This window comes from Mercenaria mercenaria, chromosome 9, assembly GCF_021730395.1.
Source record: "Mercenaria mercenaria strain notata chromosome 9, MADL_Memer_1, whole genome shotgun sequence".
In the NCBI taxonomy this organism is placed as follows: domain Eukaryota; kingdom Metazoa; phylum Mollusca; class Bivalvia; order Venerida; family Veneridae; genus Mercenaria; species Mercenaria mercenaria.
This window is the reverse complement of record NC_069369.1, coordinates 33,294,628-33,321,599: the sequence shown is the minus strand read 5'-3', so window position 1 is coordinate 33,321,599 and position 26,972 is coordinate 33,294,628. Positions and strand designations below refer to the sequence as shown.

Sequence of the window (26,972 nt, the reverse complement as noted above, 5' to 3'; positions counted from 1 at the left end):
GTATCATTTTCTGATAGAAGTTTATCATTAATGAGTTAGCAAACAAAAAGGAATATAAAAAAAACTTGTCGTTGTAGAATCGTATATAAGTGTTTAGATATTTATTTGATAATAAGATATTTGCCGGGACACTGTTGTTCGTAGTGTTACCCACTTACACACTACAATGTACTGGTTCTAAATCGGGGTAGGGATATGCAGAAATTCGTATCGGCGATCTACTCCGTGCGCGTTAAAACTCCAGACTGTCTATTCAAAAAGAGTTAGGATATGATAGCCTGGCATAAGATGCCTGTATCTAAAATTTCTACCTCGCTCTGTCCTGATCAGATCACTCTAACAATACTGGTAGAAGATGAATTTCTCGTGCCGGGCATTGGTATGTAAAGCACTTTTAAGTGCGTGCTATGTGTGGCATAAGAAGTTTTGTCGAAGATATTCGCATGGCGACTTTTCCAACTATAAAGGTGAACGAAGACCCCAAGTGCCCCGTTGATTAGGGGACGTGGTCGAGAGGTTAAGGTCACTGATTTCAAATCACTTACCCCTCACTTGCCCCTTACCGATGTTGGTTCGAAACTTTGCTTGGGGATTAGAATTTGTCATGTTGGGGAGCCAGCGGTTCTACCAAGGTCCCCGCCAATGTCTGAAACAATGCCAAGTGGGGCAGTTGGGGGTCTTCCCCCACGATTAAAAAGGTAAAAAAAGTCGCCAGATGACCTTAATTGTGTCGATGTGACTCTTAACAACAACAACAACAACAACAACAACAACAAAAGAAACAAGAAAAAAAATCCAGCTGGATACATTCTTAATATGAAGAATGTAACATCCGTAGCGGAACGATGACGAATAGCGTTTAATATTAGCGTTTATGGGCAAGTGATGCTAATTTAAGTGTGTGGCTTTTATACCACTCTGCTTCATAGGCTGTAAGACTGAAGATCACCACATATACACAGATCGAGCAAGCGCGAATTGAAATCCAAGTTGGACTACCTGATTCTGTCTGTAAAAGTGAGAAAAGGTCACGTTTTTTTCTCTCCACAAAACGGTCTATTTGCACATTCTCATAATTCGGCATATATGTGAAAGCCCTGGCCGATTCCGAAGCTAAACTAATTTTTACACTACAGATTACTCATAAATCGCCTTTATTAGTTCGAACCTCGCTCGGAGTGCAGAATTGTTTCATACGAGAAAACTATCCATCTGTATTGTAGAAGGCCACGGTACTTGCTTGTGTCGGAAATAATGCCAGGAAGGGTATCTAGAGGTCTTCCTCCATCGTTTAAGCTTGAAAGTTGCCATATGACCTTGACTTAAACTCTACAAAACAAACTTGAAGTAGAAATCAAATACGCAAGGATTGTTTGTAATGTCATTAAATTGCACGCAATCGTCAAGGTTTAAGAGCGTTAAATTAAATCTGATAAGTCACACCGATTAAAGTGGAAGTAAAAGAACGCGCGGCTAGCATTGTAGACCAGATTTTAAGGTTACATGTTAGAAAGTTATTATTACAGACATAGAAGGAGTTGTTTAATTGTAAAAGGAACTAAGGATTCAAAATGAGTGAGTTGAAATTTTATTCGTTTTCTTCTAAAGATTTAGCTGTCATTATATCTGATTTAATAGTATTCTGGTTCTGGCAAAAACCTTATTTTTCAAAAGAAATTGTCTTTAATTGTTTTAAACTAGTCCTCCTGTCTAAATTGGAGCGTTGGACTAGTGGTTAATGTGCTAGCCGCTCAACCCGGGGGTCATGGGTTGAACCACACTGGGGTCACGACCACGCCTTCTCATATGACACCAGTACTGCCTTTTCCGGGAAGCGGACCCGAGAGCGGTTCAAAAAAGCTTGAAGCTTTCATCACAATCGAGCTAAAATAAATTAGTATAAACTAAACTAAATGTAAGTTAATATCGCTGACGGCGTACCATGTGCCAGATGATGGTCGAGCCACGCATGGCGCGCATAGCTTCCTAAATGTAATTCGATCGATCGCTGTTACCCGTGCTTGAAGTAAGGAAAAGGGGATTCAGTTTGAACCAGCACATGTCTGCCAGGCTACTTTATCACTGATCTGATGTTCTGATCTGGTTAAGTACATAATTACATATTTCATATTTATATGCTGTTTCCCCCCTTTTTCCAAAGCTATTTGAAAGTCATGAAACGGCAATCAGTTAACCCTTAAAAGTCCTGAAACGGCAATCAGTTAACCTTTAAAAGTCCGATGGAACGGCAGTCAGTTAATTAACATTTAAAGTCATGAAACGGCAATCAGTTAACCTTTTAAATGTCACGGAACGGCAATCTGTTAACCTTTAAAAGTCCACAAACGGCAATCAGTTAACCTTTAAAAGTCCGATGGAACGGCAGTCAGTTAATTAACATTTAAAGTCATGGAACGGCAATCAGTTAACCTTTTAAAAGTCACGGAACGGCAATCAGTTAACCTTTAAAAGTCCTGAAACGGCAATCAGTTAACCTTCAAAAGTCCGATGGAACGGCAGTCAGTTAATTAACATTTAAAGTTATGAAACGGCAATCAGTTAACCTTTAAAAGTCCTGAAACGACAATCAGTTAACCTTTAAAAGTCCTGAAACGGCAATCAGTTAACCTTTATAAGTCCTGAAACGGCAATCAGTTAACCTTTTAAAAGTCATGAAACGGCAATCAGTTAACCTTTAAAAGTCCTGAAACGGCAATCAGTTAACCTTCAAAAGTCCGATGGAACGGCAGTCAGTTAATTAACATTTAAAGTCATGGAACGGCAATCAGTTAACCTTTAAAAGTCCTGAAACGGCAATCAGTTAACTTTTAAAAGTCCGATGGAACGACAATCAGTTAACCTTTTAAAAGTCACGGAACGGCAATCAGTTAACCTTTAAAAGTCCTGAAACGGCAATCAGTTAACCTTCAAAAGTCCGATGGAACGGCAGTCAGTTAATTAACATTTAAAGTCATGGAACGACAATCAGTTAACCTTTTAAAAGTCACGGAACGGCAACCAGTTAACCTTTTAAAAGTCATGGAACGACAATCAGTTAACCTTTAAAAGTCCCGAAACGGCAATCAGTTAACCTTTTGAAAGTCATGAAACGGCAACCAGTTAACCTTTAAAAGTCCTGAAACGACAATCAGTTAACCTTTTGAAAGTCATGAAACGGCAACCAGTTAACCTTTAAAAGTCATGGAACGGCAGTCAGTTAACCTTTTGAAAGTCATGAAACGGCAACCAGTTAACCTTTAAAAGTCCTGAAACGGCAATCAGTTAACCTTTTGAAAGTCATGAAACGGCAACCACTTAACCTTTAAAAGTCATGGAACGGCAATCAATTAACCTTCAAAAGTCCGATGGAACGGCAGTCAGTTAATTAACATTTAAAGTCATGGAATGACAATCAGTTAACCTTTTAAAAGTCATGGAACGACAATCAGTTAACCTTTAAAAGTCCTGAAACGGCAATCAGTTAACCTTTTGAAAGTCATGAAACGGCAACCAGTTAACCTTTAAAAGTCCTGAAACGACAATCAGTTAACCTTTAAAAGTCCTGAAACGGCAATCAGTTAACCTTCAACCAGAGTTTGAGGAGGCATGACTTTTCTGTCAAATTTTTACACCCTGCTCTGGGAATCGAAGTCGCGGGCCTTGTGTTCTACTCGAGTGGACTTTAAATTTGAGAATATTGTTTTCCTTATTTAACAGACATTTTTGGCCGTCGTTAATTAAAACCACTGAGAGATATGACCGTAAGATAATTGTATGTTTGTATATTCAGCTAAGCGCATTAAGTAAAGATATTGAACTGCAAAATCCTGTTTGAATTATCGTTAATCCAAATCGATATGACTTATAGTTCTAAATTGTATCCATATCTTATTTCAGCCTTCAGTGTTTACCCTATAGACACAAATAGAATAGATGAGCCGATCATAAAATCTTTTATGACACCCTTTATAGTATGGTTACTAGTACAAGCACGAATTTTTTCTTTGTATATTAATTAATAAGCCGTTGGTTATATGAATAGAATTAAACAAGGATATAAAGTGGAATAAATGTCAAAATTTTCGTTTTAATTTTTGATTGGTATGTCCTTAAAGCTTATAGATGTGAAAAGAGATTTTTTTTAAAGAGAGTTGATTATTTTTCAAGGTATTTAATTGAAATAGTTTTTGATTGAAATAGTTAGCAAGAGACTCGTAATTCAACACGGGTTTTCCTTACAAATTCAGTAAAACTTGATAACTATTTTCTTATTTACTTGCGTTTTATCTAATTCCCCCAAGGACTTTGTTGCGTTTTATTTAATTCCCCCAAGGACTTTGTAAAGAATATTATTATTAATAATAATAAAACTAATAATAATAAAATAATAATCGTAATAACAATCGTAATAATAAACTATTTATTCATATTTTCAAAATAAAAAGAACGCGAACGACGCCTTTACTGAATATAGGGTGACCTGGTTGTTTAGTGGTTACATGTTTGGCTCTCAAAAAAAGAGGTTAAAATGACGATTTAGGGGCTGGATATTATCCGGAGATGCTCTTTAGTGTTCTCCACCCAACTACGAGGGCAAGGACTGTTTCCTCACAGGCAAGCGAGCTTCGAGTGTATTGGTGTTTTGCATCTAGCACGTAAAAGAACCAAGGGTCTTCGCAAAGAGTTTAGGAAGCAGGTCCCCTTGTATCTGCGCGTCTCAGATTGCTGATACACCTAGTATGCCTCGCAGTCATTACTTTCGGTGTATTGTATTTTTAGCTCGACTATTCATAGAATAGTAGAGCTATTGGACTCGCCCATGCGTCGGCGTCTGCGTCCGCGTCCGCGTCCCGATTTGGTTAAGTTTTTGTATGTAAGCTGGTATCTCAGCAACCACTTGTGGGAATGGATTGAAACTTCACACACTTATTCACTGTGATAAACTGACTTACATTGCACAGGTCCCATAACTCTATTTTGCTTTTTTACAAAATTATGCCCCTTTTTTGACTTAGAAATTTTTGGTTAAGGTTTTGTATGTAAGCTGGTATCTCAGTAATCACTTGTGGGAATGGATTGAAACTTCACACACTTATTCACTGTGATAAACTGACTTACATTGCACAGGTTCCATAACTCTATTTTGCTTTTTTACAAAATTATGCCCCTTTTTCGACTTAGAATTTTTTGGTTAAGGTTTTGTATGTAAGCTGGTATCTCAGTACTCACTAATTGGAATGGATTGAAACTTCACACACTTGTTCACTGTCATGATCTGACATGCACAAAGCAGGTTCCATACCTCTATTTTGCTTTTTTACAAATCTATGCCCCTTTTCGACTTAGAATTTTTTGGTTAAGGTTTTGTATGTAAGCTGGTATCTCAGTATCCACTAATGGGAAAGGATTGAAACTTCACACACTTGTTCACTGTCATGATATGACATGCAGTGCAAAGGGTCAATAACTCAACTTTGCATTTTACAAAAGTATGCACCTTTTTAAACTTAGGAGTTTTGGGTTAAATTCTTATATGTAAGCTGGTATCTCAGTACCCTCCAATGGGAATGGATTGAAACTTCACACACTTGTCCACTGTCATGAGCTGATAAGCACTATGCAGGTTTCATAACCCTATTTTGCTTTTTTTTAAATTATGCCCCTTTTTCGACTTTCGTATTCATTCAATCGACAAGGCTGTTGAATAGTCGAGCGTTGCTATCCTCCGACAGCTCTTGTTAAGCTTAGTTATAGCCGCCACTGGTAGCCCGTATGGGTGGCTCCTCCAGACGATTTTTAGTAATTGGCGTGTGGGGGTGGGGTGGGGGAAGGAGGTGATGTGCAAGATATAGAAGGCGCTCCAATTCCAGAAATTTGCCTAGTTTTTTAACATGCCACCGGGTGTGAAGCACCGACACACAAACTGATAATTTCTAGTAAGGGGACTGGAGGATCGAAGTCATGATACCAGGTTACTTAGTCAGACAGTACTACCACCGGACAATTGCGTCCGCTTTCAATGTATGGATACTCCCTAACTAAAATTATCTAGGCCCAGATACAAACTTTCGTCCTGTCGTATACAAAATCTCTCCTGCTACAAAAACATCACATGTCACCCGATACCCAGGGCTGGCATATCCCCTACACAGATCTGTAAAAGTCATTTGGGACTAAGTGATAAAAACAGAAATTTGAGTCAGTGGACGTAGGAGTCAAACATTCGGCACATTGCCAATCATTAGATTTAACTATTTTGTCTAAATGATATGTTATCGGGACAGCTACAAATGAAAATCTCAATAATATTGACAAAAAAAAAGAAAAAAAAAAGTTTTTTGTATTTGCATTTTGATATTTTGATTAACGTTTTCCCGCCATTTGACGTTACGTTATCACTTTTACGTCACGTCCGTTGTTTATATTTGTATGTGTATTATCCTGATGAAGGCGTTAGCCGAAACGTTGATGAGATAAAAAAAAACTATACATAATACGTGTTGTTGTTGAAATACCTATCTCAATAATATTGACGTCATACGATGATATCACTTGACGTTAGTTCTATAGAAACGACGTCAGACCTTATTTTAAAAGATGGCTCACATAAATGACATGGATTGGACCTAAGAATTGAAAACTTTTTCTTTCTTCCATGGCAGGTGCTGATAGGCGGAGGATGAGCAAGAAAGTAAGTTTATTTTCCATATAAAAGCATGTATAAAATAATAGTTCATATAGTTCTAATAACCAAAAAACTGGGTGATTTTCACGCTAAGACCTAACTACTGGTTTTGGAAAGTTCTTTGTCTCACTTTTTACCTATTCTCACTTTTTAAAATCCGTTTTTTTTTATTTTCCTAAGTAGTCTTTTCAATCTATTGTACATTTTTTCTCTGTTACACTTTTTGACATAATGTCACATCTAACGAAATTTTGTAAAATCTTTTGGAAATTTAAATAAATCGGGCGAGTTAAACAAAAATTTGAGCCGCACTATGAGAAAACCAACATAGTGCGTTTGCGACCAGCATGGATCCAAACCTGCCTGCTCATCCGCGCTGTCTGGTCAGGATCCATGCTGTTCGCTTTCAAAGCCTATTGCAATTAGAGAAACCGTTAGCGAACAGCATGCATCCAGGCTGACCAGACTGTGCGGATGCGCAGGCTGGTCTGGATCCATGCTGGTCGCAAATGCACTATGTTGGTTTTCTCATGGTGTGGCTCATTTATATTTATAAAAAGTCGTTGTAATTTCCCGTTAGAGTTGTCGTTCTCTCGCTATACATGCGATGTCGCGACAGTACAATAAGATAAAGTTAGTTTTATTCCAAGTCGGCAAGACAAAATACTTACAACATGAGCTCTGAATGGTTGTGCGGTTAAGGATGCTGAATCACTTGCTCCTCACCGTTTTGGGTTCGATCCTTACTCGGGGTGTTGAATTCTTCATGTGAAGAAGCTATCAAGCTGGCTTACGGAAGGTCGATATCCCACAGCACGTCCCCGATTGTGTTATATCGGGTTCCATGATATTGACTGTAGCCTATATTAAGGAAGAATTCGAGAATCTGCTTTACAGTTACAAACTGGCAGTGACAGTTTATTAATTAAATATAGCTTTATGCACAGAAGTTTACCTTTTTTTTGTTTCAAGATATTTATTAAACGGGCCTCTTAAAATTTGAGAATATACTGTAAAAAAATCACTGAAAAAAATCCTGCAGTTAAAGTTGTGAGATTAGGCCTAAAACTTTGGAATGACCGTGTCCGTTTGTAAAATAGCTGTATTATAGCTGTCTGTATACTGAGCTATATTATCAGAATGATTTATGTGTCTATTACAGTGTGGTAATTATTAATGGTCATGCAGTGTTAGGGCGTGGTGGGTCTTTAGAAATATGGAGTAGGCCTAGACTTCATATATCGAGGGCTTAGAGCGAAACTGGTCAATCTGCTTCTATTTCTATATACAGATAGACCAGTTTCGCTCTAAGCCCTCGATATGTGGACAGTTGTTAAATCATTGATATATTTTACATTTCAGGGCGGCAGGGCAAAGGGGAAATCATCAAAGGTAAGATATCAAGTATAAAAATCTGAAAATCTTTACTGTAATCTAATTTAGATGTATTTCTTCTGATTCTACTAATTATTAGATATAAAATTCACGTCTCAACAGAGCAGGTTTTTAGATAAATTTAGATTTATCTAGTTTTAATTTAGCCAAATTCAATGTCTCATTAACTATGCCTTGTAATCTTTGAAACTCTAAAGCACATGAAAAGCAGAATAAATAAATAAAAAAATAAATAAAGAAAGAAAGAAAATACATAGGGTAAAATGGGGTAACTGGGACACTTTAAGAAACACTGTTGAGTAATATTTTAGAAAGACAAAATATAAACTGGATTTATTGATATTTCAGTATGCGCAACCTATATAATATATGACGAATATAAACTTTTACAAATACCTGATAACCTGTGATGAATTATAAATAATTAAACATTGGTCAGGTGTCCCAAGTTACCCCACCCAGTTGGGGTAACTTGGGACATTTTAGTTGTATTAAAATTGTGTATATTACAGTCGCATTTATGACAAATGAAACTATTTATGTCCACAGCTCAAAACAGAAGTCTAAACTGAAAATATAGCTCAATATTAATTACAATTTATGACTGTTTTGTAAAACAAGGATGCATAAAGAAATCAATATGTCCATTTTTGCCTAAAATATGTCATTATTTGTTTCAGTAATATGCTTATTATATAAATCGTTTAAATAAAAAATGTTATAAGTGTAAATAACTATGTGTGAATTAAACATAAACTTGACATAATCCATTATGTACTTATATATTGATTTTACACTTGAAACTGATAAAAATTTTTAAACAGTCTTAGAACATAGATTTTATCAATTATTAACGGGACAATTAAAATGTGTGTCTTTTTCACAAAGAAATAAGGACATTAACTAGCCTTTTGCATACAGGAAGACTCGGGAGGAGGGGATGAGATGTGAGGGGAATGAAGGCAGGGTTAAGGAGATCTAGAGGGACACATGGGCATACGCTCTCGGAAACTGTACCTAAAATGAGTCTCTGCCCCAATATTGGTGTTTGCTTTAGCCTGAATATTGACACAACGTCTTCTTTTAATGGAGTAATTAACAAAAAGAACTACCCCAGTTGGCTTGACTGTCAGTTGGTTCTACGCTTCACCTGTATAAATACTACTTATTAATATAAGATTTGCCGACAGTTTCTTTAAACATGAAAGAAATATCAGTATTAGCCTATTAGACTATCAAAAATTCTAAGCTCACCAGATTTTACGCGGAATGAGTGGGAGGGGTTTACAGAACGACAGAACGATCTACCTTTAAATAAACTTATGTGACTAAACAGTGACTTGGATCATGTAAACTTGGTATCAGGTAGAAAATGTTCAAAAATTGCACCCAAGTTAAGCTAATATAGATTATGACCACGCTTGTGAACTAGTGGCATACTTACAAAATATCAGAGTTTCATCATTACTAGACTTTCTTTGCTTTTTTCATTTCATTCGTGGAAAAAGATTAAAAGTTGACAATTTATAGTGGTTATGTCCAGTTATGTACAACATTTTATGTACTGTCCATTGGAGCATATTCCCTTTTTCTTCCTGCATCCAGTTTGTTCAAAAATAAAATCATGGAGAACTTTGTTCTTAACGTCAACATTTTCTGAGATATCCTCTCTGAATACATTTGGGTAAGTGGCCCGGTGGGGGACACTTTTGAAAAGGAACGTTCAAAATAAAGTATGTTGTAATTTCTCAAAAACAAATCTCATTGTATGAAATAGTGATGTGATACCTACAGTTTTGCAACTCTTCCCATAACTGAAGGTATCAACACATACCAATATAAATATTTTGGACTTGCCATATTTCACAAACAAGCACCTGCTTTATAACGTCGTTGTTTGACGTCAACGCAACGGTTCATGACAGGCCACTTTATTATTCAAAATGAAAGTCATTAAAACAAAATTATTATACTTTTCGATAGAATTTTAAAAAAAATAATGCCATGTCCTTGATTTGCAATGATACATAATACGCTTCAATATTTCAAGCAAGTTTAATGCGATATTACATAGATCTATATACGAGAACCAGCTTCTTGCGTCAAAAGTATCACGACGTCACATTTATTATCAAGCCGTATCGAAATTAAATATCTTTAAGATCTTATTGATATACCGACTACATATAAGCAAATACATCAGACGACTATTTCTACTGTGCGTTTCACTAGACAGGAACATAACGAGACTATTTTAATGCCCCATCTGAAAAAAATAGGCATAATTATTTACAGCGTGTAATTTTATGTTTTCTTATTTTTATTTAATTAGTATTACCCTCAACATATGTCTAAGAAAATCGATTCTTAAAATATTTCCCAGTCCAACGGCAGAAAAAGTTTTGTCATAATAGGCTTTAACACTGAATGTTCTTTTTCAACATATGATTTTATTTACGGAACGTAACCAATATTTACCCCGATTTACTGAAAAGCGTAAAGTGTCCCAGTTTCCCCATTGTCCCAGTTACCCCATTTTACCCTAAATTAAATCAGGCCTTTATGCTAAATGACACAGACGACCGTGCTTACTGAAAGAGCCTGATAATATGATTATCAGTTTTTTCTGTAGTTGCTTCCCTTAGACAAGCGCTCTCTGAAAAGGAAAGTGAATTAGACTTAGCAACAAGTAAACAATGGCTGCAAAAGGATCTAAAGTATCGGGGAAAAGTAGCAAAACTGGGTCGACTTTATCAGCAAAGTCAGATTCTAAAGGAAGAGGGAAGAGAGTAACATTAGAGGTACAATTTTACCAGGGAAAATAGTTCACCAGATCGTGAAAAATAGCGATAAAGTAACAGCAATCTGTTTACATTTCGGCTTGAACAATTTTGGGTATTCTCTTACTCTGGTTTGTTGGCGTGTAGTGTGCACGTCCAGAATCGTTGGTTTAGGACAGCAGCCTCATAAAAAAAATGAAGTTTCTTCCATTGTTATTTAGGGATAGACTGTATTCATCATTGAAACAGTAAAAAAAAATCCCGGAATTCTCAATTCTCATCTTGGGTAATTTAAATTGCCTCCCTCCAGAGATATGTGGCCAAGGATTAACAAGCATTTCAAACCCTTTTAATGAATTATCTATTTTTGAACTTTGGCAAAAAGCAAATAAATTGAACAAAAACAGTTTCCGACATGAAAAACGAAGGCACACATCCTAAATTTTTGTTACAAGTTAACTTAATTTCAAAAAGTTAATAAGCACAGAACTTTGTTTTAGAAGTGTTAGGGTACGATCCGTACCTCTAGAAAACCCTTTTTAGGGTTTTCTAGGGTTACTGACCTCCAATTATAAGATTTAAGGTCTTTTACATTCAATTTTTTTAAAAATGAAATAACAAATAAGAATTCATCAGAATTCCCCTTTTAAACTTGGATCTAAATGTTTATGATAACAACTTCACCCGATTTTTACTTTTCTTTTGAAACGTAAATAACCGAGGTACACCGAATAAATCAAGATGATCCAACTTGCAAAAAAAAAAAAAAAAATATATAAATTATATATATATATATAATATAAGATTAAACAAAAAAAACAGTAAAATATCTTAGGAAAACCTATTTTTTAATGATAATTAACCCCTGGGGTTTATTTATGTTTTCCACACATTTGTAGCCGTGGACTTTTTTCACAAACAGTTTCTTTACTTAATTTCGTTAATTGATTATTAAAACAATCATTTCCGTGCCGATTATCATTATATTTGTGAAATAACAAAATAAATAGGTGATATTTTTTTGTTTAAATTTATTTTTTTTCTGTGAATTTCAAATAAAATTATTAAAGGTTACAAGCACTCATTTATCTTTTAAACAACAGTTTTATTTTACAACAAATTAAATAAAGATTTAATGCAAATGCATTGGCCCCTTTTTTTAGGGTTTTCCTTTAAATCAGCACATTTGGGTATTTCATGTAAAAGTCATGGGGCCTGATTTGTGTAAACATTTTAAAATACAAAATTTATGAAATCAAAGCTTTATTCCTCGTATCTCTTGGTGATTGTCCCCTTTAAATTTGCTCGGGGTTTTTGGATTAAACTCCCTGGCCATTTCATACCAAAGACCTGAAAAATTGAATGGGCAGCTCCCTCACTTGGCACTCAGTATCTTAAAAGTTGTACCAGGAGGTAAAATAAGCCCAGGTTATTTGACTGTTAAGGCTTGTTGGATAGCACCAGACCTTTAATTGTAGCTCATGTTGCCTGTTGATCATATGCAATAGTAAATAATGCTTACCTTTACTTTCTGCATGGCAGCATGGTACCTTCTTTATAAGTTTGACCTTGAAGTTTTCAAACAACAGTTACTTTGTTTTCCAGGATGATGATGGAGATGATAAAGAATCCCTGGCTTACAAGGTGCTTACACAAGAACAGACAAATGAGCTGATGCCCATGAATGTTAATCAAATACAGGAGTAAGATTTTTTAACTTTATTATATTTTTTTTTACTTTTTGAAATTTAAATATGATCCTTTTTTTTCATAGCTTAATTAGACACTGAAATAATATAGAACTAAAAAATTTTTTACCAGGTACGATGTTTTGTTCTGCTTTGTAGAAAATAGTAAGTTTTCCTAAGAAAAATATCTGGCAGTATTATTATTATTACATGTACATGTATATCACATTAGGCCTAAAAAAATTCTTTCTTTCCAGTATCCTGACCTACCCTTAATTTTTAGCCTGACCCTAAATGTTTTTATGGCCTTGGAGAATTTTTTTTTTTTCAACTTTTAACAAAAAGTTGCAAAACTGCACTTTCTATGCTTCAAACAGGTCAGTGATTTAGAAAATCAATTATGATGCTCAAAAACAGTGCTTTAAAACCCTTATTTTTCCAATTTTTGACACAAAAATAATTTCTGAAAAGTCTACCTTAATAAAAAATAACTGAAAAAAAATAATTTCCGACCTACCACCCTAATTTTTTTTTAGCATTTTTACCGAAAACATAGAATTTTTTTATTTCTTACTACAGTTTTAAAAACAAACCCAATAAAAATGCATATGTACTTCAGGAGATGAACACTGAATGTACCAAAAATAGATGAGATATAGTTTTTGGCTTTTAATGTATTTTTAAAAAAACCTGTGATATCTGGTTCAAATTTTAGCCTTTCAGTAGACATGATCATGATGAATTTGCATGTCTTAAACATTTCAAAGCATGAGTTTTTAGGGAGAGGGGAGGAGGAGGGAGGATGGTGGGAGTGGGTGTGGTTTAACGTCACACCTGCACAATTAAACATCATAAGTGAAAAAAATTCCAGGAAACCCATCTACAAATGGATACCTGGGTAAATCACTACTTCTGCAAGCTTTCTAAAGCTGGGTCTCTTTGAAAATATCATATAATAGAAATTGTATCATTACACGTTTATTTTTCAGTAAACTGAAAGAGATATTTAGTTTGGAAAACAACGGAGTAGACCTCACACAAGCCTCTATATTAGATTATTACACATCAGCTGTGTACTGGGGAATACAACAGAAATTCACTGCCCAACAGTTGTCTGGATTTTTTACAGTTGTACATACTTTACTGGAAAATGTAAAAGGTATTTATGAAATTTGCCAGCGATAGAATTTCTCTAGTAAATAGTATCTGTCACATATCAGTGACTGTGGTAACAATATAGCCAAGCTGTGAAGTAAGAAGTATATATATTTTACTGACCATCCAAAGTATAAGGAGAGCTATTCTACCCTGGTGCAGGCATCCCGGTTTTAAAGATTGTTCACTTTCCATTTTTCTGGCTCAGTTTTGTTTTAGTATGATGGATTTGCTTCAAACTGAAAATAGCTGTTACCCATCATAGTACACATTATATTTGACATAGTCTTTGTTATTAGTAAATGTATTTGGTAGAAAGTGAAAAAGTTTGTTAGAATCTTTTAGGACAAGGTTAATAACTGGTAACTGAATTTTGTGAATAATGTCTCTTTTAAATAAGACTTTTAAGTTAATGTTTTGATGCACTTTAATTTTATCTCTGTTACGTGTGTTACCCAATTGATCATTTACTTTATACTTGAAATTGTTGTCTAAAGTTACCACCTGCATCAGCTATGACAAGATCAGCAACTCTGGCACCAATGTTTCTTGTATTATTTCCCCTCTTTACTTTGAATTTTAGGTTAAAGTATTGATGAACTTTCATTCTGAGTTATTACTTAAAAGATTTGATTCAGATCTAAAATAGAATATAACTCGGATGTAATATACATTTTTATGACAAGGTCCATAGCTCTGATACCAATGAATTATGCCTCCTTTTTACCCGTATTTCAAGATATGCTCCCCTTTTTCCTTAGAGTGTTAAATTAAGAAATGAAATTATTTTTTTCGGTGTTCATGCAAAATGAACAACAGAATAGGAACGGCAAATCCATGATGTTTAATTTGCCGATCCTATTCTGTCGTTCATTTCGCATGAACACCGAAAAAAATAGTTTCATTTCTTACATTTACATTATATTTCCTTTCCATTAATTTTGTAAACAAGATAATATTATAAATTGCACATATTTTGTGGCATTTAACATTAAAATCAGCTTCCCGGCCCTTCTGTTCACACGGAACAACTGCGACGTCATCAAAGGAACGTTCTCCCTGACTATACGCAGACATCGTCAAAACAGCAGTCAGTTATCACTAAGCAGCGATGATGTAAATTTCGTGCCTTTCCTTTTGCTGTTCATAAGAAATGAACGTCAGAATTTTCAATGGAAATGAATAGGGCGATTGTAAATATTTAAAGGTTGATGCCCTTTCTATCTAACAATGAAATTGCTCATTATATTTTCTTTAGGTCATAGTGACATGAAAATATGATTTAACAGTAAAACAAAGAGTAAATCATACAAGAAATAAGTACTCTACACAGTGCACATGAAAAAAGTGTTTGCATGATATTTCTGTTTAACCCTTAGCCTGCTTAATTTCTAAAATGGACTGGTCCATTATTCAATTTGGGCAGTACCACCTATTATTCAAAGGGGTGTTCACTGAAAATTTACTGACTGGATAGTGAACAGTGCAGACCAAGATCAGCCTGCACTGATCAGAAAGGCAGAATCACTTGCCACAAGCAGGCTAAAGGTTAAAAAGAAGTTGATTAGGTAAAAACAAACACATCATGTATTGATTTACCTATTTCATATGGTTGCATTATGTTAACCTTTTCTTATTTGACTTTGTTTTCAGATAAACAGATGAGTATGATAGAGAATTCTATTGAGCTCAACAAAATGTTCGCAGGTATTGGATTAGATGATGTGAAGTCAGGAGGTCTGGACTGCTTTAATGTACAACAAGCTAAACAGGCTACACAATACATATACACTACGTAATATTTTCTTCTTTCTTTTTTTTTTTCTGTAGGGTGTAACCCTTACCCTGCTTAATTTCTGTAATGAACTTGTCCATCTTTCAAATTGGGCAGTACCATTAACTGTTAAAAGGGGTGCTTACCAAAAAGGTACTGACTGAATAGCACACAGTGCAGTCTGACCATGATCTACACTGTTCACAAAGGCAGAATCAATCATGTTCAGCATGGTAAGGGTTAACATCACACAGACACAACTCTCATATTTTGTGTTGGAGATTGGGGAGGGTTTAACATTGATCATACTGACACGATTATAGAGGCCATGTGGCAATTTTCCAGCTTTTCTAGGTCAAACAAAACCCCAAGTGCCTCTGAGTATTATTTCAAGCAAGGGTGTGAATCTGGGCAAATCACCAGCTTTCTTTATAAGGAGGCTGGATGGTTACCTCAGATGAAAGAATTCTACACATCCAGTGTCTGGTCTCAAACCAACAGTGGTGGGGGGCAAGAGATTTAGTCTTTGACCTCATTCATATATCAGCCGCACCATGAGAAAACCAACATAGTGCAGTTGCGACCAGCATGGATCCAGACCAGCCTGCGCATCTGCGCAGTCTGGTCAGGATTCATGCTGTTTGCTTTCAAAGCCTATTGCAATTAGAGAAACCGTTAGCGAACAGTCAAAAATGCTGTTTCATGGGGATATAATTTGGTGGATTTCCTATTTTGAACATAAAACAGATGAGATATTTACTTTTCATGCATATACTTTCATTTCATGGATTGATAGGAATTAGAATCCCAGTGAAATGAAAGATTGCACACTTCTTATTTACTTTTTTATGCCCCCGAAGGGAGGCTTATTAGTTTTCAACTGTCCATCTGTTTGTTTGTTAGTTAGTTCTTTCATTCGTCACAACGTTAACTTTTTGCATGAAGGCACTTTACTCGCGAACCACTGCACCCAGGATCTTCAAACTTCACCTGCTGATAGTACTTATTGAGTACACAACCCCTACTGACATTGGGGTCACCAGGTCAAAGGTCAAGGTCACAGGGGCCAATGTTAACTTTTTGCATGAAGGCACTTTAAACTTGAACCACTGCACCCAGGACCTTCAAACTTCACATGTTGATAGTACTTATTAAGAACACAACCCCTATTGACTTTGGGGTCAGCAAGTCAAAGGTCAAGGTCACAGGGGCCAATGTTAACTTTTTGCATGAAGGCACTTTACTTGCGAACTACTGCACCCAGGACCTTCAAACTTCACATGCTGATAGTACTTATTGAGTACACGACCCCTACTGACTTTGGGGTCACCAGGTCAAAGGTCAAGGTCACAGGGGCCAATGTTAACTTTTTGCATGAAGGCACTTTACTCGCGAACCACTGCACCCAGGACCTTTAAACTTCACATGCTGATAGTACTTATTGAGTACACGACCCCTACTGACTTTGGGGTCACCAGGTCAAAGGTCAAAGTCACAGGGGCCAATGTTAACTTTTTGCATGAAGGCACTTTATTCACGAACCACTGCACCCAGGACCTTCAAACTTCACATGCTGATAGTACTTATTGAGTACACGACCCCTACTGACTTTGGGGTCACCAGGTCAAAGGTCAAGGTCACAGGGGCCAATGTTAACTTTTTGCATGAAGGCACTTTACTCGCGAACCAATGCACCCAGGACCTTCAAACTTCACATGCTGATACATGTAGTACCTATTGAGTACACAACCCCTACTGACTTCGGGGTCACCAGGTCAAAGGTCAAGGTCACAGGGGCCAATGTTAACTTTTTGCATGAAGGCACTTTACTCGCAAACCTCTGCACCCAGGACCTTCAAACTTCACATGCTGATAGTACTTATTGAGTACACGACCCCTATTGACTTTGGGGTCACCAGGTCAAAGGTCAAGGTCACCAGGTTAAAGGTCAAGGTGCTGCGTGAGCATTTGTCACCATTAGTGACAGCTCTTGTTTTCTTCAGTAATTTGTTGAAATATAATTGTGAAATATTTTGGTAACTTAATTGGCAGTTTTATTGAGCAAAAATACCAATTAACAGTAGATTTTTCCTTGGTGTATGGAACTACAAGATGAATAAAACTACTTGATTTAACGTCATACCAGTGAAACAAAAAAAATGGAATAAACTTTTACATTTCAGATTGAAATAACTTTCTTTTACACTCACCAAATTTTACATTGTCACACTTTGCTGAGTCACTGCTTTACTTGTTGACTTTTTATTTCAGGTTATTTCAGCATTACAGACTATTCCTGTTTATGTTCACTCACTCACAAGCTGAAGAGATTATTGGGACAGATGTATGTATATACACCACTTTCGTCATTTATAAGAATAATTTAATCCGATTTATTTTACATGACAGCGGTATATAGAAAGTTTCTCGCAAATAAGGATGATCACCAAACTGCTTTCGAGTGATCTAAATATAGAAAGTATAGGGAATACAGTCAGTTACCATATGAGCCGCGCCATGGGAAAACCAACATAGTGGGTATGCGACCAGCATGGATCCAGACCAGCCTGCGCATCCGCGCAGTCTGGTCAGGATCCATGCTGTTCGCTAACAGTTTCTCCAATTCCAATAGGCTTTTAAAGCGAACAGCATGGAGCCTGACCAGACCGCGCGGATGCGCAGGCTGGTCTGGATCCATGCTGGTTGCAAACCCACTATGTTGGTTTTCTCATGGCACGGCTCATATGAGTTGCTCCAGTGAGTTGGGATGTCTGAGCCATCAATTCTTGAGCAAGCTGTGCTTCACTGTATGCCTGACACACTTTCTCGATTTCTGACTATTATTTGGGTCTTACAAATGGAGTGTGGAGAAACTCTGAATTCAAATCCAATTGCTATGGATCAGTAGTGTGATACTGTACCCCTGCATATCTGTGCCTTCACTGTTTCATGAATTGTTGTTCACTTGATAATCATGCTAATTTTGTTCACATACTGTGATATCATCAGTAGCATATGATCATATTTGTATTCCTTATACCAGAAAGGACCTATGGTGAGAACAATTCTGTTGTAAATATATGTGTAGTATGATTACTCTAATGTGGTAATATGAACACTTATTGACCTGCAAACTATTAATGTTTTATTGCATGAAGTCTGAAACAAATTTTCAATTTTCTTTCAAGTGTTTACTTTCTCGAATACTGACAGCAACCAGACTAAATTTAGACAATTTGTAAAGCAAAAGAGTCATGTTGTTGTTTACTATATGACTCCGTTTATCAGTCATCAGTCGACAGTTTGTGCTGTTGACCAGTTTGTAGTTTAATACTAAATACTGCTGGGCTTATTTTAAAACTTGAAGAAAAAATATGAAAATTTATTTCTGATGTCATGTAATAGAATAATTATTGAATAACTTGCTGGTAAGTAGTCAAATCTGTTGACCCTAGTTCTTTGGACTACAGGCAGTAATCTTGACTATTGAGCAGTAAGCCATGTAATCTATGTAGATATGTTTTATTATTTTTCTTTGTTGTTCTGATCTGGTAGGTATGTAATATGATTGTATTTGACCTAGTTGATACAGTTTGTTACCTTTTTTATGATACATGCACAAAAGTAGAACATTGTACTGAAGATTTTGAAACATATATTTAAAGTCCCTGTCCTGTGAATTATTGGTATATCAAAGTCTAAATTGAGCAGTTGAGGTTTTAAAAAAAAGAAAAATGTTTTGATGTCAAAGTAAATGAATTTCTGTGGTTTCAATATACCATAACAATTTTAAGTTGTTACAGACACCATTTTAAGTTTTGGTGGGACCTAAACATCAATATTTTGTAAATTGACATTTGGATTTCATACTGGATGTATGACGTCAGTTGTGACATCATTTCATTGTGTGTTGTCACATTAAAATTGACACTATATATTTTTGTTTTTCCTCAGACTTTAAGGACAGTTTTGTATGGAGAAATATGTGCTTGTTCATTTGCAGAATAATATTGGCGAAATAATAATTTCAGCTACAGAACTTGTGCATAATTTCTAGATACAAATAATAAGCTATAAATATTGACTTTGTCATAGGATTTTATATAGGAAGTATTATGTATCTAGGCTCTGTTTTGATGTAAAAAAACATGTTTCATATACCGGTATATAAATTTTATGAGAATGGTTTTTGCCCCCATTTCTTTGCAATAACATAGAGAATTATTTGCATTTTACGCATATATTTTCAGTTGGATGTAGAGGTTTCCAAGGCAGCCGATGTTCCGTTCCCACCCCCACTAGATGAAGGAGTATCAGAAGATATGTTTAAAGATTATATTGCTACCCCTCCCCCATCACCCTCTCCAGAGGTAGGCATATATGTTTTAGTCCTTTTCTAATAAGCTTGACTATAAAAAGAAAAGGTAGAGCTATTGCACTCACATTTTTGTTCATGTTTGTTCCAAATTTGGTTAAGCTTTTTGTATGTAAGCTGGTATCTCAGAAATTGCTAGTGGTAATGGATTGAAACTCCACACACTCTTTCACTGTGATGATCTGACTTGCATGCACAGGTTCTGTAACTTTAATTTGCATTTCTACAAAGTTTTGCCCCTTTTTAGCATTTGAAATTTTTTTTAAAAGTTTTTTATGTGTAAGATAGTATCTCTGTCAGTAACCATTTTTTGGGAATGGATTGAAGCTTCACACTTGTTCTCTGTTATGATAGGGCTTACTATGCAAAGGTTCAATGACTTTATTCTGTAATTTAAAAAAGTTATACCCCTTTTTTGACGAAGCAATTTTTGATTTAGTTTTTGTATGTAAGTTGTTATATCGGTAACTACTTGTAGGATCAGATTGAAACTTCACACATTTGTTAACTGTGATGTGACATGCAGTACAAAGGTACCGATGTATAACTCTGTTTTGCTGTTTCACAAAGTTATGCCCCCTTTTTGCTATAGCATTTTTTTAGTGTAATCTGTTATGTCATTATAAGCATCGTAAGAGGAGAAAGTTTCATGCTTCAGAATTGTTGCCCTTTTTATATTTGTAAAAAACAGCAAAGCACTGGCCCAAATGAGGCCCATATGTAAGATTGGTTGCCAAATATGTTTGCCTCGTAAAATAAAGTCAATATTATTATTATTATTATTATTATTATTATTATTTTAAATGTATGTTAATAACACAAACATGCTCAATTAATGTTCATCAAACATTTATTTCAAATTAGATTAATACATGTATTTTTCACTATGTTGATCTATATATATTACAAACATTCAGACACTTAAACCAGATATTAACAAAGTTTATACATTTTTCTTCTATTTAATTTATATTTGAATTTTAGAAACATGAAGTTAATTACATCTATATGGAACAAAAAAAAATTGATATATATCTAAAATTTTATTCACATCATTCTGTCATAATCGGAAAAAAACATTTATAGAAATTTAGGTTAACTTTCTTTACAGCATTTCATTGAAATTTGATAATTGTTTTATGTTTTAGGGTTGTTTTCTTTGCACCGTGTTTTCCATAATTTTGATAAATATATATATTATAATACTTATAGATGTTTCTGTTATTTTTGGAAATGTTGGAGATGCACGTAATTCTCTGAGAAAAAGTATTATTTGAGCCGCGCCATGAGAAAACCAACATAGTGGCTTTGCGACCAGCATGGATCCAGACCAGCCTGCGCATCCGCGCAGTCTGGTCAGGATCCATGCTGTTCGCTAACAGTTACTCTGATTACAATAGGCTTTGAAAGCAAACAGCATGGATCCTGACCAGACTGTTTGGATGCGCAGGCTGGTCTGGATTCATGCTGGTCGCAAAGCCACTATGTTGATTTTCTCATGGCGTGGCTCATTTATACATTATTTTGGCATGTTTAGCATTAAAGTGCTTCGCTTCAGAAATTGCCAGTTTCTCAGTTTTAAACTAATTTTTAAATTTTGAGACTGATTTAAAAAAATGAGCATATGCAAAAATAACCTGTTAGTTACTCAATAACAATTTATTTTTAAAATCCAAGATTCAAATGCTTTTGCTGAACAGCCTTTTTCATTCTGTATAATGAAAAGCTCCTGATTTATTCACATATTTTGGGCTCATCAGTTCTGATCAGTTCTTTCCATATACCATCAGGTATCATGTTATCTCTTGTGTGACAAGGATTGTTAAGAACAGTATTGGTTTCTGTATAAACATTTTGTACCATCTGCACATTTATAAGTGTGTTCTTCACATACTGAAACTGCTATTAAAAGAGTTTACAGTCACAAGATATTAAAAGAGTTAACAATTTATAATACATTAAATTCTATAGAATCAAAGAATGAAACATCTTTAAATTTTTGTTTGATCCACTTTTTCTGTAGCAAGGTTTTTCCTTGATTTCGTTTTCAAATATAGGTTAGCGCCATTGATACTATATACACAGAGGGCGGTAATTTTAAATTTTCAAAATATCTTGATTAGTTTTTAATTTATTATAGGATATTTATCATTGCATTTCTGCTATTTTTGACCCCTACAGTTTTTAAAAGTTCAGTTTTGACTTGATTTGTGGATGGATTGTTATAAAATTTTCAGTTCTGTTATGGATTGAGTGGATCAAAGTAAACTTTTATTATTGTACTTTTACTCAACTTTACTTGTATATAACCATTTGCAGCGTAAACCGAGAGAAACAAAATCTGCTAAATCAAGGGAAGCAACCCTGAATACCCCAAAATCTCGAGGCTCAACTCCAAGATCAAGGGGTGCAACTCCAAAATCTAGGGGTTCAGCCTCAAAATCTAGGGGCTCCTCAAGGGGGTCAGCTTCTAGAAAGAAAGTAGTGGTAAGAATAAACCATACCATACTATCCAAAATATTCCTTAATTAACTTCTGATGGGTTGAGCTTAATAGTTTCTGTTATTTCCTAGCTTTTCTAATTGAAGATGAAAAAATCTGCCCTGTCTTTAGAACTAATATAGTAATTATACTTTTCCCTCTCCTATACAAGGTAAATTTGACTAGTGCCACGGGGCAGGATTTTTGTAGAGTACAATCATGTTTTGTTATTTTCAGTTTTACTAGGTTTAGTTTTATTGATATTTTTTGACATAATTTATTAAAGAAAAGACAGTCAGCCAATAAAGACCTTATATTTTCAACAGACTCTCCAAGGGAAAAAATCATTCGGGACATTTAGCTTGTTTCCTTTCATACCTGCATATAATAATAGGTATTATACAGCTTCTTTCAGATAAACAAAACAAAAAACAGTTTCCTTCATATCAAGAAAAGCTTTTAATTGGCTTTACCATGAAATCCATGAAAATATAAGTCCCTCACAAATATTTCTAATTTTATAATATTTACCTACCATCAGTCTAACAAATTTACTAGCTGTCACATTTTCCCTGTTTAAGTGCACAAATCACATCACAATACTAACAGTAACATGAAAGTATTAACCCTTATCATGCTGGACACGATTGATTCAGCCTTTTGCAACCAGTGTAGATCTTGATCAGCCTGCACATCTGTGCAGTCTAATCAAAATCTGCACCTTATTGCATTCAGTCAGTATATTTTTGGTAAGCACCCTTTTTAACAGTCAACTGAAAGATGGACAAGTTCATTATAGAAATTTAGAGGGATACGGGTTAAAACATTATTTACTATTGTTTCTTATAGTTTAAGGTATGGTAAAAGTTATATAAAATTGTTTCAAAAGTCTTTGCCATCATCCAAAAATGGATTAACTTTAGGCTTCCAAGCTTGATTAAAATGTGAAATGAGCCGCGCCATGAGAAAACCAACATAGTGCGTTTGCAACCAGCATGGATCCAGACCAGCCTGCACATCTGTGCAGTCTGGTCAGGATACATGCTGTTCATTAACGGTTTCTCTGATTGCAATAGGCTTTGAAAGCGAACAGCATGGATCCTGACCAGACTGTGCGGATCCATGGTCTGGATCCATGCTGGTCCCAAATGCACTTTGTTGGTTTTCTCATGGTGCAGCTCATTTATGTATTTGTGAATTTCATACATTAATATGACATTGTGTTTTAGTGGCTTTTTGTAATTGGGTTTAGGTCATAAGTGCATAAAATGATATCATAGAATTGATTGATCTTGGTTACATGATGTTAAAAGCATAATTGTTTAAATTCATGAGAGTTTCATAAACATACTTCTAGCATAGTGGAAGATAGTGCCAAAAATATTGAGGGGGGCATTAGAAATTTTCAATTAGTATAGTTAAATACCATTCTTGATATGTTTTGGTTACTGTTAGGTAAAATATGAGCATATCACATGACTATTTTGATTTTCAGCCAGAGGAAGAGCAACCTGATGCTGCAAAAGAATTGGAGGACCAGGTTTCACAGTCAGATCTTTTTGCCGAACTAACACCAGAGGATATCCGCGAAGTTGTTGAAAGTGTTACAAAGGAAATGCTTGGTAATTTACAGGTAAGTGGGTTGAAGCAGATTTAAAAAATCAGTCTAAAAAAATCTAGCATTTGATTGGTTGTTTATACTTAAAAATTTGAACTGACCAATGGCATGGCTGTATTCCGAGACTACTTTATAACCAATTAGTCTATGTTCAGGCTCTTCATTTTGTAGTTTTTAGCTCACCTGAGCACAAATTGCTTGGGTTTGTGCTCTGATGAGCTATTGTGATTGCTCACCGTCTGGTGTCTGTCTGTCGTCCGTCCACACTTTTCTTTAAAAAACATCTCCTCCTAAACCACCAAGCCAATTTTGATGAAACCTCACAGGGATGTTCCTTGGGTAGTCCGCTTTCAAAATTGTTCAAAGAATTGAATTCCATACAGAACTCTGGTTGCCATGGCAACCGAAAGGAAAAACTGAAAAAATCTTCTTGTCCAAATCCACAGGTCCTAGAGCTTTGGTATTTGGTATTTAGCATCATCTAGTGGTCCTCTACCAAGATTGTTCAAATTATCCCACTAGGGTCAAATATGGTTATGCCCTGGGGATCACATGGTTTACATAGACTTATATAGGGAAAACTTTGAAAATCTTCTTGTCCAAAACCACAGGGCCTAGGGCTTTGATATTAGATATGTAGCATCATCTAGTGGTCCTCTACCAAGATTGTTCAAATTATCCCCCTAGGGTTAAATATGGCCCCGCCCCTGGGGGTCACATGGTTTATATAAACTTACATAGGGAAAACGTTGAAAATCTTCTTGTACAAAATCACATAGCCTAGGGCTTTGATATTTGGTATGTAGCATCATATAGTAGTCCTTTACCAAAGTTGTTCAAATTATCCCCTTGGGGTTAAAACTGGCCCCACCCCGGGGGTCACATGGTTTAAATAGATTTGTATAGGGAAAAACCTTTAAAAAATTCTTGTCTTAAACTATAAGGCACAGAGCTTAGATATTTAGTATTTGGCATGCTCTAGTGGTTCTCAAACAAGATTGTTCAAATCATGACCCTGGGGTCAATATATGCCATGCCCAGGGAGTCCCTTGTTTTACATTGACCTATAAAGGAAACATATTTAATAATCTACTTGTCCAGAACCATTAGGCCTAGACCTTAGATATTTGGTACTTTAAGTTAGTATTTTTTAAAGATCAGCTATCAAGTTTGTTCAAATCATGACCCAGGGGACTACGGACCTACTTTTTCATTTTTGAAGTTACAGCATTGAAATTTGGACCACATGTATAATTTTTGATGGAGATTTCAATACACATCTTGAGTAGTCTTAATCTTGACCTACTGACCTACTTCCTTATTTTTGAAGCTACAGCATTGAAATTTGGCCTGTGTGTATAATTTTTGATACAAATTTCAATACTCCTCTTCAGTATTCTAAACCCTGACATACTGACCTACTTCCTTGTTTTTGAAGCTGCAGCAAAGAGATTTAGCCCACTGGTATAATTTTTAACAGATTTCAGTTGTTATCTTACTCACCTAGTTTTTTTGTTTTTGAAGCTTTAGTAAAGAAATTTGTTCTAGCAATCAAGTAAACTCGGGTGAGCAATATAGGGCCATCATGGCCCTCTTGTTAGTAGTTAACATCATCTTCTGAGTGTAGTTGTGCATTTTATGTCTTAAGAGGATTTTGACAGTTAAGATTGATTTGATTTGTTGAGTTCAATGTCACACTGACACAATTTAGGTCATATGGCCATTTTCTAGATTTTCATTAAGGTGTCTCTCTAAACTTTATCTTACATGGGTCGAACCACATACCTTCTGTAAGTTAGCTGTACCAGGCTTCCACACATGGAAGAATTTTACACGCCAAGTGAGGTTTCCAAACCACAAAATGTGAGGTGCAAGTGATTCTAAGTCAGGGACCTCAGCCACTTGGCCATGTAGGCCTCTTTGACAGAATGAAAGATGGTCAGAAAATTTAGGGGATTTTCTTATAAAATTTTGGTACAGTTTCAACACTCCTTTCTGTATATAATGAACAGTACAAAGGTAAGGCTAAGTATTCATCAAAGTTTTAAGTCAGAAAACTTGTTAGATGAAAAATCAAGTTTCTTAATGAAAACAAAAATATTATGCTTCACTGATTCCAGTTCATATCAGAATTATAAATACAGTATGTTTTTTCTTTTCTTTTTCAGAGTGAAATTGCATTAAAATTACAAGATAAAGAGAGTCAAATCATTCAACGGATAAACAAAATACACAAAGTGGCTGAATAAGTAATGTCATTTGAAGTACCCACATGAAAATTTGCTTAAAGATAATGTTTAAATTTTAAAAATTCACTTAGAAGAAATATTGCATTTACATTGACAGTGTTTTTTAAAAGGTTTTAGAATGGAACGGGAAAGTTTTAAATTATCTTGAAACAGGATTAGTGATGAAATTTGACTGTTTATAGGTAAAGGAAATGCTTAAATGTTAAGTTGTAATTGGTGTGAATGTGAGGTACCATATTTTATAAGCTCACAAAAATTTTATGAAAGATCAAAAGTAGACATTTAGTAAAATTTTTCAGAATGTTTTTTTTTTTTATTTAAAGATGAAAAATAAAGATATTATCAGATAGTGATATTTAGTGATTATCAATAAAAGACTCCATAAGTTGAAATTGCCCTAATATTTCTTTTGAATGAAAGGTAAGAAAGCAAGATGGTTACAATAATTTATCAGTTGTTTTACTATATGTAAGAAGATAAATTTCGATTTCAGTGATCATATTTCACAGTTGCGTTTTGGGCAGACCCCTTGCAAACATTTTACATAAATTTGCAAATCACACGCATTTGAAAATCAAAAAATTAATCGCTTATATGGTAGATGAAGAATTGGTACCAGAAAAAAAAAAATTATCTTGTGGCTTTAAGAAAACTACTGTGATATGTGATATATTTATGTAAATATTTTATATTGTTATACTGTCTATTACTGATGAATAAATGTGTAGAAAATTCTAATGTGGTTTGATTTGTCTGTCGGTTAAACAAAGAA

The 26,972-nt window shown here is 35.1% G+C and overlaps 1 protein-coding gene across 5 annotated transcripts; it reads left to right on the top strand.

Moving 5' to 3' along the window:
* The first annotated feature begins 1,481 nt into the window (after window positions 1–1,481).
* Window positions 1,482–26,938, top strand: LOC123546877 (ciliary-associated calcium-binding coiled-coil protein 1-like). Of its 5 annotated transcripts, none has more exons than XM_045333501.2 (11): window positions 1,482–1,575; window positions 6,663–6,691; window positions 8,048–8,077; window positions 12,466–12,563; window positions 13,538–13,707; window positions 15,357–15,498; window positions 17,749–17,821; window positions 19,728–19,847; window positions 22,172–22,339; window positions 23,829–23,966; window positions 26,120–26,938. In XM_045333501.2, the coding sequence occupies exons 1-11, from the start codon at window positions 1,572–1,574 to the stop codon at window positions 26,198–26,200; spliced, it is 1,053 nt and encodes a 350-aa protein (XP_045189436.1). In that variant the 5' UTR covers window positions 1,482–1,571; the 3' UTR covers window positions 26,201–26,938. The 5 variants fall into 5 exon arrangements, with proteins under 5 accessions (XP_045189436.1, XP_045189437.1, XP_045189435.1 ...); XM_045333502.2 differs by lacking the exon at window positions 1,482–1,575 and adding an exon at window positions 4,005–4,101; XM_045333500.2 differs by lacking the exon at window positions 1,482–1,575 and having other exon boundaries at window positions 6,444–6,691.
* Window positions 26,939–26,972: the final 34 nt, after the last annotated feature.